General features: G+C 45.7%; 2 protein-coding genes across 3 annotated transcripts in view; one reads left to right on the top strand and one right to left on the bottom strand.

Annotated features, from left to right (window-relative positions):
- Nucleotides 1–822, top strand: part of esama (endothelial cell adhesion molecule a) — a 30,506-nt gene extending 29,684 nt beyond the window's left edge. For both annotated transcript variants that reach the window (XM_047042918.1, XM_047042919.1), the window contains exon 7: nt 1–822. This exon is cut by the window's left edge and continues 429 nt beyond it. In XM_047042918.1, coding sequence (XP_046898874.1) covers nt 1–94 — 94 coding nt within the window. In that variant the 3' untranslated portion in view covers nt 95–822.
- Nucleotides 823–3,045: 2,223 nt separating this feature from the next.
- Nucleotides 3,046–14,281, bottom strand: fez1 (fasciculation and elongation protein zeta 1 (zygin I)). Its single transcript, XM_047042920.1, has 10 exons — nt 14,084–14,281; nt 11,102–11,474; nt 9,583–9,682; nt 9,024–9,110; nt 8,508–8,673; nt 7,694–7,983; nt 6,906–6,986; nt 6,419–6,491; nt 5,860–5,925; nt 3,046–3,966 (listed from the first exon to the last, which is right to left on the bottom strand). The coding sequence occupies exons 2-10, from the start codon at nt 11,443–11,445 to the stop codon at nt 3,950–3,952; spliced, it is 1,224 nt and encodes a 407-aa protein (XP_046898876.1). The 5' UTR covers nt 11,446–11,474; nt 14,084–14,281; the 3' UTR covers nt 3,046–3,949.
- Nucleotides 14,282–14,604: the final 323 nt, after the last annotated feature.

Genomic DNA, 14,604 nt, shown 5'->3' with positions numbered 1-14,604 from the left:
GCCTTCCTCTGTGGTCACGGCCTCCAACATCTCCAGGATGGGGGGGGTGCCCATCATGGTGCCGGCCCAGAACCAGGCGGGCTCTCTGGTGTAGCAGAGAGGTGAGAGGCCGTCCTGAGAGACGTCTTCCAAAGGGAACACTGCTTAAATAGTTGATTTCCAGTTTAATTCAAGTGCTTCAAAGCTTGAACAGGATCTCAAGAGATAACATTTGATTCAGTCAACAGGCAGGGGCAAGACCTCCAAACACAGACTGGGTTACTGAACAAGGAAAATGCTTTATTTCACTTTATACTCACTAATTTTTTATATTTGATAAATACTGCAGAAACGTCCAGACAGCGATTGCAGACTGTTACAGCATCTTCTTTTCTTTTGGATCAAACAATGTTTGTTTTTTTACACGATTCTTTCAGTGCAGGTTTAACAAGTCATTCGTTATGACCAAGGATATTATCAATTCCAAACAGATTTGTTGAGTAGATGTAAGGGCATAAGTTTGATTATACATGTTTGATTATACATTTTTGATTATACATTTTTTTAAAGGCAAATCTGTTCCCCCAACTTTTTATGAAGAAAATCGTCTTTTACAGGCGTAACCGTAGTTAGTAATAAAGCTGTCCCCCGTATCTGGAAACAACCCTATGCCCGTGTGTTGATGTCTTGGACAGATGAGTTTGAAGAACACAATTATAATCCCACATACTGTACTGAAGGTTTTCTTTCATTTTCTGTAATATTTTCTTGACATTCTATAGTTTAGAACAGTAATCATAGAGATGATTATAACCTTCACCCTGGTCGGGTACTGGGCCAGCCTCATCCAGACAAAACACTGCTGTACTAGAGCTGTACTAGAGCTGTACTGGAGCTGTACTAGAGCTGTACTGGAGCTGTACTAGAGCTGTACTAGAGCTGTACTAGAGCTGTACTGGAGCTGTACTGGAGCTGTACTAGAGCTGTATGTTCTTGTTGTGTTCTTCAGCTGTAGTAAAGCTGTACTGGAGCTGTACTAGAGCTGTACTAGAGCTGTACTAGAGCTGTACTGGAGCTGTACTAGAGCTGTACTAGAGCTGTACTAGAGCTGTACTAGAGCTGTACTAGAGCTGTAGTAAAGCTGTACTGGAGCTGTACTAGAGCTGTACTAGAGCTGTACTAGAGCTGTACTGGAGCTGTACTAGAGCTGTACTAGAGCTGTACTAGAGCTGTAGTGGAGCTGTACTGGAGCTGTACTAGAGCTGTACTAGAGCTGTACTAGAGCTGTAGTAAAGCTGTACTGGAGCTGTACTGGAGCTGTACTAGAGCTGTACTAGAGCTGTACTGGAGCTGTACTAGAGCTGTACTGGAGCTGTACTGGAGCTGTACTAGAGCTGTACTTGAGCTGTACTAGAGCTGTACTAGAGCTGTACTAGAGCTGTACTTTAGCTACTTGGTGGACATGAATGCTAGAAGTATCCAGTCATCTATATCTAAAGCTTCCTACTAAAATAAACACTCTTTTAGACTTAGTGCTTCAAATGTAGACGCTAACACAGCACGTCCTGCAGACAGGCTGCCCATTAAACTATCACATTTACATTGAGGATTTTAGCAGATGCTTTTATCCAAAGCGACTTACAGTAAGTACAGGGACATTCTCCCAGTTGGTCAGTTCAGTGACCAACATGGCAGCTGTCTAAAACCACCATTGAAATTGTAAATAAGATATTGATTGTGTGAATTGTATTTGAGTAACTCCCTTGATCAAATAGATGCCTACTGTAGTCAACAGAACAGTACTGTTGACAATGGCCGGGTTTCCCAGATTTGTTAAGAAGCTCTTAACGCTAAGAGCTTCTTAGGAACGTTCTAAAAGAGTTTTAGAGCGCTGTTAGAATGTTCTTAAGACGATCTTAGCGTTAAGAGCTTCTTAACGAATCTGCGAAACCCGGCCAATGTCCATTTCAAATCCAGTAATAAAGCCAAATATTTTAGTTTTTTATTTTCTCCCAAAAAGTGTAAACCAATTGTTTGGTACATAAACTCAATTCTGTTTCCCTCCATTTTGAAGAATACTAAACTCAAAAAGAATCATAAAGGCACACAAGGCACAACAAAACAAAACAACAAAAAATATTTTCTTAGACTCAATTATTTCTATTATTGTTGGGTCAGATTATTGGGAGGGTCGGATGGCTGAGCGGTTAGGGAATCGGGCTATTAATCAGGACGTTGCCGGTTCGATGACGTTGTGTCCTTGGGCAAGGCACTTCACCCTACTTGCCTCGGGGAGAATGTCCCTGTACTTACTGTAAGTCGCTCTGGATAAGAGCGTCTCCTAAGTGACAAAATGTAAAAGTCAAAATGGTCCAGTTTAGTGAAACACTATAATGGTCCAGTTTAGTGAAACACTATAATAGTCCAGTTTAGCCACAATTTCTGGGTAGTCTCCTTTGCAGTGACATATATTTATTAGTTTACATTGGCAAGTTGTATTACTATTGTTGTAAAGATAGCACTTCAAAGAAAATAAGAGATTGTTTTTATGTTGTGTTACTGTTGACGTACAGTATATGCATAAGACAGTGAAAAAGACAAAAACATTGAATGTCAGAACAATTTAAAAGTATCCAGTTTCCTAGTTGCTGTCTTTTCCTTGAAAAGGTAATGGTTTTGGATAGTATGAACACACTGTTGGACAGATGTATATATCCTAAACAATAGATGCAATGTGGTGTTCTTTGTTTTGTTTTTTCAATTTTATGTATCATAAAAATCCTTTGCATTAAGATTTATAATTAAAATATTAATAGTTCAAATTGTGTTTATTTCATTCTAGAAGCTTCTCACTTTAACCAGCGCCACCCTGCAAGTAAACATGTGGTCTGATTGTTTGTTCACTGAAGAATGTCTTAATACCACCTAGTGGTCATGGTCTGTCATTGCACTCAACGACTGACGACCAACAACAAAAACAATCGAATGATTTACTCTGGTCACAGTGATCCTTAAACTGTCGTCTAACGACATGAACATAGTAATGAGTAAACGTTTGACGCGTTCTTAGGGTAGCATGTTTATTTGAATTTGTGATTAGCACAGAGTTCCCACTGAAGTGGATCGAAAGAATACGTCTTGTTGAAATCAGCTCATCCATGAATGACAGTCAATGATAACTCAATGAATAACTCCACAGCCTATGGGTGACATGTTCTTATCATTCAGATTATACAGTACATACTGTACAAGTATAAAATTAACAACAGTGTCATTTCCTATTTTAAGATTAGATACAAGTTAAAACAAATGACAAAAAAGTCAAAAAAGCACTGAATATCCAAATATTCGCTGAAAAAAACCCCATTCAAATGTACTGCACCCGTAAAGTTTGTCTGAGTAGCTACAGCACTATATTGGCAGAAAAGTTACTTCAAATGGCTTTTGTATTCAAATGTGTTTTATGATTAATGGAGTAGAAATGATCAAGTGAAATGTGACACTTTTCAATAAACTGTACAATGCATTATGGGTCAGCAAATGAAATTGCATAAAATACAAAAAAGACAGCCCTCTGGACCGCAGGTGAAATCAAACAGGATCTGAAATGATTTTAAACAAAAGAAAAATAACAGACATCTCATCCCTGTATATATGTGGCCGGTAGTAACTTCCCATGCTCTGAATAGAGATCAGTTAGTAGTCCTTTAAGGGGGACCAGTTTCCCCATGCAGTAGAATTCAGTTGGTGGCCATTTTGGATCTGGCCAGACCCTAGTGTGCAGGACAAGGTGAGCTCAGCAAAGGCAGTAGTTGTATTAGATGATTAAGGTACAATTATTTAGATGTTAACGATCCATGGCTGATAATGAAAGGGGGAAGGAGCTCATGCAGCTTGGACTGGAGGGGTGCCAGGTTGGAGAAACCCTCCCTGAACGCTCATTCAGACAGCAGGCCATGGCTTGGTTTCTTTAGGTAGGACATAACACTGGAGACAAGACACAAAGCCACGTCAGAATAAAAGAGCAACTGCTCTCAGTTTTCACAGCTTAATTTACAATTAATGTTATAAACGTTTCCAGATACAAAACGAGTAGTCATATGTTACGTGCACGCCTAGTGGCAGGGTGTTAGAAGGATGGTTTATATTCCTTTCTCCGAAGTATGTTTATAACGCTTTAGTGGTGCGGCGGCCCTGCACATGGTGGTGATTGAAAGGGGAGTGGGACCACGTCCTGTGACCTGATTGGGGCCCAGGTAATCAAGGGGAGGGGTTTAGCCTTTTTGAACTCCCGGATGGCGGAAAGATGGGGGAACATCAGAGTTTGTTTTGGCGTGGACGTAACCATCGATGCCGACCCGTTGTCTCCTGGGTTTCTGTTTCCCCTCGTCGGTTGTTTCCCCTCTGCTACTTCTCCAACGTTTACTTTGTGTGACGCCGTGCTTTATGTCTATAGCCTATATCGAACTGATGGAGTAGCTATACCATCCGCAAACGAGCTGTTCGCCAAATGGAACGGCGGCTTGAGCTGTCCCGGCGACCGGGGTGGGAGTCTACCTGGCTGGGGTGAGTGTTACCGCTTCTCCTTCCCAGTTTCACCTGTCAGGGCCCACTAGTGATGTGTCGTTCGTGAACGATTCGTTCATTTTGAACGAATCCTTATAAGGACTCGGGAGTAACGAGTCCTCTCAACGAGTGATTCGTTCATTTCCCGACTCGGTCTTTCTACGAGTCTTTGGATCATTTTTCACGTGACCTGCATAGGCTCTGTAGCTAGAGGAAACGAACGATTCGTTCCTTTCCCGACTCGGTCTTTCTACGAGTCTTTGGATCATTTTTCACGTGACCTGTATAGGCTGTAGCAAGAGGAAACGAACGATTCGTTCCTTTCCCGACTCGGTCATTCTACGAGTCTTTGGATCATTTTTCACGTGACCTGCATAGGCTCTGTAGCTAGAGGAAACGAATGATTAGTTCCTTCCCCGACTCGGTCTTTCTACGAGTCTTTGGATCCTTTTTTCACGTGACCCGCATTGTATTTTTTAGTAGAGGAAACAGTTTCCTTATTCCCTTTTGCGTGGCCGCTGTTTTAGTAAGACGTGAATGAATGATATTCGCTCAAGTCATCATACTGACTGGTTTTGTTATTTTCACTTTACATTTACACTTACAGTTTAGTGCAGTGTAATTGTTTGACGTGATAATTAAATGCTAGTGTGATAATACATGACCAAATCAAACAAACTCATGATACATTATTTTAATGCAGGAATTTATTTTGAAATAGTATTTGCTGGTGCACATGTCATGCACTAACCTACAGTGGACGTATAGGGGCTATACGTCCTTTGCAGTGGACGTATAGCCCCCTAGCCCCCCCCCCCCCCTGAAATGAACAAATGACTCAAAAAAAGATTCGTTCATTTTACTGAACGAGATTCAAAGAACCGAATCAGTAAAAAGAACCGAACTTCCCATCACTAGGGCCCACCACTTGTTAGCTATAGCATCGGTGATTTTTCCCTAGACAATGACGACCGTAACGATTGGGGCCCCAATTAGAGTTCAAAAAGGCTAAACCCCTCCCCTTGATTACCTGGGCCCCAATCAGGACACAGGACGTGGTCCCACTCCCCTTTCAATCACCACCGTGTGCAGGGCCGCCGCGCCACTAAAGTGTTATAATTAAAAGTTACTTCTTTGAAAGGAATAAGAACCATCCCTCTAACACTCTGCCACTAGGCGTGCACGTAACACGTATAATAACGTTTTTAATAGTAGCCTATCCATGTAATGTGCAGCTAGGTTGGCCTACTTGTAGTATTTTGCAATATTGCTTAACTGTATGAAAATAAAAAGGTTGCCTTTTATAAAACATACCTTTTAATATGTAGTCAGTTAACAGAGTAGGCACCTTGTCACTGTCCTCCTTCATAGCATGAAGAACTGTGGGGGAGAAGGGCACAGATGAGACCATCTTGACTGAACAGGATTATTTACCTTCACAGAGAGCAAAGTGTGTATGGAACAGGCCCCAGGTGGTGAGTGTATGGAGCAGGGCCCAGGTGGTGAGTGTATGGAGCAGGGCCCAGGTGGTGAGTGTATGGAACAGGCCCCAGGTGGTGATGTATGGAACAGGCCCCAGGTGGTGAGTGTATAGAGCAGGCCCCAGGTGGTGAGTGTATGGAGCAGGGCCCAGGTGGTGAGTGTATGGAACAGGCCCCAGGTGGTGAGTGTATAGAGCAGGCCCCAGGTGGTGAGTGTATGGAACAGGCCCCAGGTGGTGAGTGTATGGAGCAGGGCCCAGGTGGTGAGTGTATGGAGCAGGGCCCAGGTGGTGAGTGTATGGAACAGGGCCCAGGTGGTGATGTATGGAACAGGCCCCAGGTGGTGAGTGTATAGAGCAGGCCCCAGGTGTTGAGGTCTTGGCTCCACCTACTGTTGGTTAGCATCTGCAGGTCGTCCACAGAGGGAGGAGACACCTTCTCGTAGGGGATGACAGTGTTCAGGTACTAAAACAGGAATGACACATTCAAGTTGGCATAAAACTATTAAAAACATAGGAACTGTAAATGTTTTGTATAGCTCTATAACGTCAGATGACAAACCATGCTAAACGTCTAAAATGTGGTAACTGAGCTATAAGAAGGAGTTTAGCCAGAGGAACTGTCAGTGACAGTGTTGGTCCCGGGTCTTGTTGACAAAACCGGCTGTAAACAGAAAGAAACTATTCTTGTACCGTGAGATTTTGGTCCTGATAGACCGCAGGTGTGGCTATGCTAGCTGTGTTTATGCTAGCTGTGTTTATGCTAGGTGTGGCTATGCTAGCTGTGTTTATGCTAGGTGTGGCTATGCTAGTTGTGGCTATGCTAGCTGTGTTTATGCTACGTGTGGCTATGTCAGGTCACAATGACCTTTGACCTCACCTGCTTGTCGTTTCCTGTGCCCCCGAACGTCTGCCTGATGCCAGTCTGCAGGATGTTGGACAGACCCTCCATACTGAAGCGCTGAGGGACAAGGACAATGCTGTTATGACCTCCTGCACATACTCAATGCTGGGCTGTTATGACCTGTATATCCCCTCTACTGGGCTGTTCGGACCTGCATAGACTGATTGTTATGACATGTACATGCTCTCTACTGGGCTGTTATAACCTGTACATACACTCTACTGGGCTGTTATAACCTGTACATACACGCTACTGGGCTGTTATGACCTGAATAGACTGAGTGTAACATAATGATCAATATGCATCGAGGCAGACCTAGCAGAAATGCCTTGGCAGGACAGAGTAATGACTGAAAGATGAAAGGGTGAGACATGCATTACATGACAATGTTGTATGTTAAGTTCAAGTGTCTTCAACTACATAGATGTAACTGTCCCGATAGTGCTACAATGTGCTACTTGGTTATTTTCTCTATCACGTCTCTGTCCAAAGAGCATAAGTTATTCATGTGTTCCTGGATATTGACGAGCAGGGCTGATCCATGCTGTTAGTGCGTCGTCACTAAGCCCCCTTCCTGTAAAGTGCAGTTAGCTTCTTGTGTCCATTAGCTTGTTCATAAAAGCTGTCTGGGTGTGTACAGGAACACACTCCATCACACATCTCTGCATCTCACGTGCGGTGTACACATGCTTCCCACAAACGCATACTGTAAATGCATTCACTAAAAGGGCATTCAGACCTGTACACACACCCACAGCGCTCACCTTTATGGGCATGGTGGTGCCGAGTGTGGTGGGGGCAGGGCTGACGGTGATGTTGCCCTGCAGGCTGAGACCCTTGTCCCTGCGCCTGCGCTTCCCTCCGTCCCTCTGCTCCTTCTGCCTGTTCTGCACCTCCATCAGCTGGGTGATGAAGGTGTTCTTCACCTCCTTCTCAAACTCCAGCTCGTCTCTGCGAGCCAGCTGGGTGACCAGCTCCTCTGAGTACTCACAGATGGCAGCCTCCACCCTGGTCAACAGCTGCTCCAGGGCTGGGCCCGGCATCAGGCTCAGGCCTGCCCAGGGGCGGGGAGAAGATTACACTCAACATCCACCAGAATGAGGGTTCACTGTTTCTATAAATAGAACATACACACACACACACACACACACACACTCCCTATCCTCACACAGGGAGGAAGACGAGGGAACATGGCCCATGCAGGGGAGCCACATGGTAACACCATCTGTCCCTGGACAGTAGCATGTTTGGTAACAAGGCGTGCCAGACCTCAGAGGAAAACAATGTGAAGTGGTACTGACCAAACAAGCATGGCAGAACTGGATTGTTGGGCTCTTGCATTTGACTGTCACCGGGTGACGACTGATTGTAGATTTGAGATGTTGGCCTGTTTTTCAGCAGTTTCCGCAAACAAACTAGATAAGGTAGTGCAACTGTACTGCTGTGTCAGATCGTATAGGATTTAAGCCTTGGTCACGCCAGGCATGCCTGGTGTGAACGAGGCTATAGAGTTATCCTGGCTGACCCTGTGCATGTGCACGTCAGTACCAGAAACGGCATCCGTGGGTCGCTCCTCACCTTCGTAGGAGCAGTTGTTGTTGGAGGCCAGAGCCAGCTGCCGGATCTCCTCCAGGAGCGAGGGGCTGGTCTTGGTGGAAGAGTGGATGCTCTCCTCCTCATCCTCCTCCTCTGTCTCTCCGGGGTCCGGGGAGTTCTCCATCATCTCAACTATCTCCTCAATGACCTTCAACACAGCCATGGTGGGACAAGACAGGAAGATACATGAGTGCTTCCCATGAATAGTAACTAGTGTACACTAGGACTATATACTTCATTTGACATAGATGCTAAATTATTAATAGAAATAAGAATCCCCAAAATGAGGTGTTTTGAGTTCCTGGTTTTGCTTCCTGGATAACCAGCAGGTAACGGCAAGCGTGTGTTCTGCATCACCTGGTCAGCTGTGATAACCAGCAGGTAACAGGTGTGTTCTGCATCACCTGGTCAGCTGTGATAACCAGCAGGTAACAGGTGTGTTCTGCATCACCTGGTCAGCTGTGATAACCAGCAGGTAACAGGTGTGTTCTGCATCACCTGGTCAGCTGTGACGAGTGGCTCCTCGCTCAAACAGTTGGCGTTGTCGTTCTTCTCGTTCATCTCCTCTTCTTCTTTTTCATGAATCTGGAGGAAAACAGAATCGTCTTTTAATCTGCAGAATTGGCCTCAGCTTCGAGAAAGATGTCCAATGTTTTTTATCCTCGCTCGAGCGCTCGTTCTCAGTCACGCAGAATGTTACAGTTAACATGAAGGAAGGCTACAGCTGCAGTCGCACAGAAAGCAAAGATTGGGCTTCAAATACACTGAAAAGTCATCACTAAAATAATGAATTTAGGAATTCAAGCTTTTAAAGAAATTGGGGATTCTACATCAGCGTTCATAAGTAAAATGATGCACTCTTAGTTACTTTGCATTATGACAAAAAATAACAAATACTGCAGTCTCCTTAACTTAAAACCATAGTAACCAAATACCAAAACAACAACCCTCTTTACTGCCAGTGAGGGAAGGACGGAAGCATGTGCAGGTAAGGACACCAGGAGGGAGAGGGAGGAGAGCTCAGAATAGAGAGCCAGTAAAGAGCAGGTTGTTTTACCTCCTGGTCGGAGAGGTTCCCGTTGATCCCCTGTGAGTTGGGCTCGTCCCAGCTGGACACCGAGGAGGGGCTGTAGTTGTCGGTCAGCGCGTCCCACACACTGAAACACATCAACAGACCACATCAACAGACTGGAATCCATGATGACTTCATCTTACATTCACCAGTCCAACCCTGTTGTCCCTCTTTTCTCCAATCAATAACGGTTAGTTAGAATCGATAGCATGAAAAAACATTACGGATCTGAACTTCCTGTGGAAGCCTGACTGCTCAGCCCTCTCCTCCTTGAAAGGTATCCACTGACGAGAGGGTTGGATAAAGGAGCTTCTCACATCATTGTGTAAGTTGTCTTAGAAAACCGCTAGAGCCGCAGTCCAGTCGACTGTTTGTTTGAGGGACAATGACATGGAGTGAAAGAGCTGTGGCTTTGTTCGAGTTTCCTCCTGCTTGGCCTAGTGCCCTGCCTCTCCTGGTGCCCTGCCTCCTCCTAGTGGCACTGCCTCCTCCTGGTGGCACTGCCATGTCGGGTAAACAAGCAGCCATTCATCACAGCAATGACCTCACAGGTCATGCCTGCTGTCTACAGACACACACACACATACACACACATGTTGTAGACCTCCCAGACTCTTACACACTGACACGTTGTGGACCCACTCACACACATTCACTTGTCTGCTCATCATTTCATGTCCCTGAACTCAGCATGTGAATCAACAGGCGTACCCAAGGGCACGTCCAACTGGGCTATTTTTAGTGTGAGGCTTCGTTCCCCTCCAGTGTGATAATGTCCCTCTGTGCTGCGGGGAGGCAGTACACCAGGCAGACTGCTGGGCAGGGAGCAGGCATTCTGCTGGACAGTACACCATGCAGACTGCTGGGCAGTATAGCAGGCAGACTGCTGGGCAGTACACCATGCAGACTGCTGGGCAGGGAGCAGGCAGAGTGCTGGGCAGGGAGCAGGCAGACTGCTGGGCAGTACAGCAAGCAGACTGCTGGGCAGTACACCATGCAGACTGCTGGGCAGGGAGCAGGCAGACTGCTGGGCAGTACACCATGCAGACTGCTGGGCAGTACACCAGGCAGACTGCTGGGCAGGGAGCAGGCAGACTGCTGGGCAGGGAGCAGGCAGACTGCTGGGCAGTATAGCAGGCAGACTGCTGGGCAGGGAGCAGGCAGACTGCTGGGCAGTATAGCAGGCAGACTGCTGGGCAGTACACCATGCAGACTGCTGGGCAGGGAGCAGGCAGACTGCTGGGCAGGGAGCAGGCAGACTGCCGGGCAGTACAGCAGGCAGAGCAGGAGAGGTGAAGCAAACTCAAACATGGTGAATAATTCATGATACAGCCCAGCTGAACGCTGGACGGGCCTGGGGAGGGCGGGGAGCCTGTGTTTGTAGTCGTACAGGTGGAACGTTTGGTGTGAGGTATTGGTCGTCCCAGAACTGGGGCCTGTGTCCTAGTGCTGTCGTGTCGCTGCGTGCCGTCAGGGGGGGGGCAGCCATCAGGATGATACTCACTCCTCGTCCTGCAGCCTCTCCTCGTCCTCCTCTGCATGGGCCTGGTTCCGGACTGGAGCCAGCACCTCCGTCTTAGTGTTGTAGTTGTGGAAACACACATTGAGCTTCTCGTCAAACTCGTTCACCAGATCCTCCATGGACTTGAAGCTCATCATCTCAGAGAAGTTCTCCAGCTCAGAGAAGTCCTCTCGGGTGAGGGGGGCCGGCGGGGCCAGGGGGACGGTGGTGGTGGTGAAGGAGTCATGGTAGGGGGAGGAGCAGGGGGAGGTCTGCTCCTGGTCCTCCATCCTGTACGGTCGCAGGTCCTCAAACTCCTCGTCCAGACACACGAGCGGGGCCTCCATCAGGACGTCTGCTCTGAGAGAGGGGGGCTCTGGGATACAGGGAGGGGGGGGGATTTACAACAGGCTCCACATCGTAGGGTCAGGCAGGGTTATTAAGAACTCCTATGTACCTGTACTGACCTACAGGCAGAGGCCAAAACTGGTTATTTTAGCATTATTACTGTTATTCCACCAATACACTTATTACGCGGTTATTACCCACGGTTATTACCCACTGTTATTACATGGTTATTACCCTTTTACTACACTTATTACCCACTGTTATTACCCACTGTTATTACCCACTGTTATTACCCACTGTTATAACACGGTTAATACACGTTATTACCCACTTAATACATGGTTATTACAGTTGCTACATGGTTATTACATGTTATTACATGGTTATTACCCACTTTTAATACCCACTGTTACTAGACGTTATTACCCACTGTTATTACACGGTTATTGCCCGGTTATTACCCACTGTTAATACACGGTTATACACTTATTACACGGCTGTTACCCACTTATTACATGGTTATTACACGGTTATTACACTATTATTTGCGGTTATTACCCACTGTTATTACACTGTTCAACCTCCCTGCTAGTGACCTAGGAGGAGCCTCAGTGAACTAGTTAATTAGGCCCCACTGTTGGAATTGATGTTGAGGGGATTGAAGACAGGCTCTCGTTACAAGGACAATATGATGGCCAGACATCATGGAGTCTTCACTGACACTCCACAACAAAACCCTGGGCCTCAATTTACGATCAAGTCCAGCTGATGATTACAGATGTATTCCCCAACCAATAGGATGTCAGAGTAAAAAAGTGGCATGGAATTCTTGTCAGTCAGAGGTGTCAAAGAATATAATTAAAACATATTAAAACATTGTACGCAATTAGCTAATCTAATTGCGTACAATAATCTAAAAACACATTCTAAACTGTACTTTCCTAAACACTAACATTTCACCCCAACCAATCCCATCAGATCACTCAACAGAGATAAAAGATGTTTCTTGAACAATAGTAACACTGCAGCAAGGGCTGTTGGACATATAGTTGTGCTTAAGTCAGACTCCTGGTGCAATGTAATTGCTGGAGTGAGTGAGGAAGTGACTGATTGTTGTCTCTTACCCTGCTTGGAGCTAAGCCTCTAGTCCAGGGAGAGGAGGAGAATCAATTTAAAACCAGCTTGTGTGAGCCTTTCTCTGGCTCCTCAACATGCTCAGCAAAGTGCATCATAAACCCAATATTATTATATTATTCTCTCATCCTCTATCCATCTCTCTTTGACTTCCTCACCCATCTATCTCTGAGTAGCCATAGCATTCTCTATGTCTGACTACCAGAACAATATTTATCACTGACTACCATCACATTCTCTCTTTCTATATCTCCTATTTCCCCTTTTTGTACGTCCAGAGACGTTTGCAATGTCTTGACAGCCCAGTCAAGACAGGGACTACATTACCCACAATCCCTCACAACAGAGAGACAGTGATGAATCATCAAACTATCTCTGTGATTACACGCAGTAGACCTGGTTTAGAAAACAGACCAATGATCTGCATGAAAATCACGACCAAACCAAGACTTCATATCAAATACAGGAAATTAGTCAAAAAGGATGCTGGAATGGAGGAACATTGTTTCTATAAAACAGAAACTGATGTCTTTGTGCCAAATCAATAGATCTATACAAGGATTGTGTGATCCTGAATCCAAGATGCTGCATTTGTAGTTCAGTGTAGTTAGCTTGACAGATTTTGGCCTTGATCTGTTAGTGATATTTAGCAGTAGCAGAATGGTGTCCTAGACATGTTCTGGTGGAGTTCCAGCAGCTGACTGAGTAGAGGCGACAGGGAAGAGAGGCGACAGGGGGAGATGAGGTGAGCGTGTGCATGTGCGTGTTGTGTGACCTTCATGTAGACCTGCTGGTCCAGGTGTGTGACTGTGTTCCCACCAGGAGCTAGGGAACACACACAAGCCACCAGGAACACAACCAGCCAATCAGAGGACCTCATCAGAGGTCATTTAATGCAATGGTGCCAAATCGCTGGCCCCATTTTACACTGAAACAAACATTCCACTGATGGAGAGAAAATCAATATGATTCTCAAATCAATACTTTGCCAATCCAATTTCAATTCATTGCATTCAAATAATAACATTTTCCTTTAAGACGTTTGAGCTAGGATGCAAACATGGTTAGATTATTTACATATGCATTTGTGGATTCATTTCATAACACGTTCATTGGCAGTATTTCCTCCCTCCTAAGCATCACTAGTCTCCATGCAGTACAGAAACATCAGAAGATTCCTCATCTTCGTCATAGGTAAAACAGATTTGGCACACTTGGAATTTAAACAAATGTTTTTTTAATTTGGTGGAATTTGATTAGTAAATGTTAATATGTTTCTCCCACTGTCTCAATGTGTATATATAGTTAATACTATATATGTAGGTATATATTTTTACATTGTCCATCTCATCTGAGGAAGAATCAAACGGGAGGGGGAGGGAGAGCAGGAAAAGGACATGGAGGTAAGAAAAGATGGAGACAGCCATGGTCTCACATGAGCGAGGATGAAGGAGGGGAGGATGGGAGTTGCAGGCTAGAGAACACGCAAGAGATCAGAAATACCTGGTGTAGCTGTGCCTCCCAGATAGAAGTAAGCACGAAGACCCCTCTGACTCTGACGACGCCACCTTCCTCTGACTATCCTGCTGCTGCCAGCTAGCGACAACCTCCGTCACTCCAGTGTGGAGAAGAACAGAGAGAGAGAGATACAGAGAGAGAGGGAGAGAGAGAGAGAGAGGGAGAAGAACAGAGAGAGAGAGATACAGAGAGAGGGAGAGAGAGAGAGAGAGAGAGAGAGGAAGAAAAGCAGAGAGAGAGAGAGAGAGAGAGAGAGAGAGAGAGAGAGAGAGAGAGAGAGAGAGAGAGAGAGAGAGAAGCAGAGAGAGAGACAATAGCCGGTGCTGTTGTTATATTGGCTCCTCTCGTCGTTCTACACTGTTCTCTTGCGGCCAGGCAGAAACACAGAGCGTTGTTTTCCAATCAGTAGGCTGCCTCAGCTGTGTTTAGAGAGCCTGCGCATCGCCCCAGCCCTCTGACGAAATCATCCCCCTCTCCCTCCTCCCCCTCTACCTCCTCCTCCTCTC

This window comes from Hypomesus transpacificus, chromosome 20 (assembly GCF_021917145.1).
Source record: "Hypomesus transpacificus isolate Combined female chromosome 20, fHypTra1, whole genome shotgun sequence".
NCBI classification, from domain to species: Eukaryota; Metazoa; Chordata; class Actinopteri; order Osmeriformes; family Osmeridae; genus Hypomesus; species Hypomesus transpacificus.
This window is presented reverse-complemented; position numbering and strand designations above follow the sequence as displayed.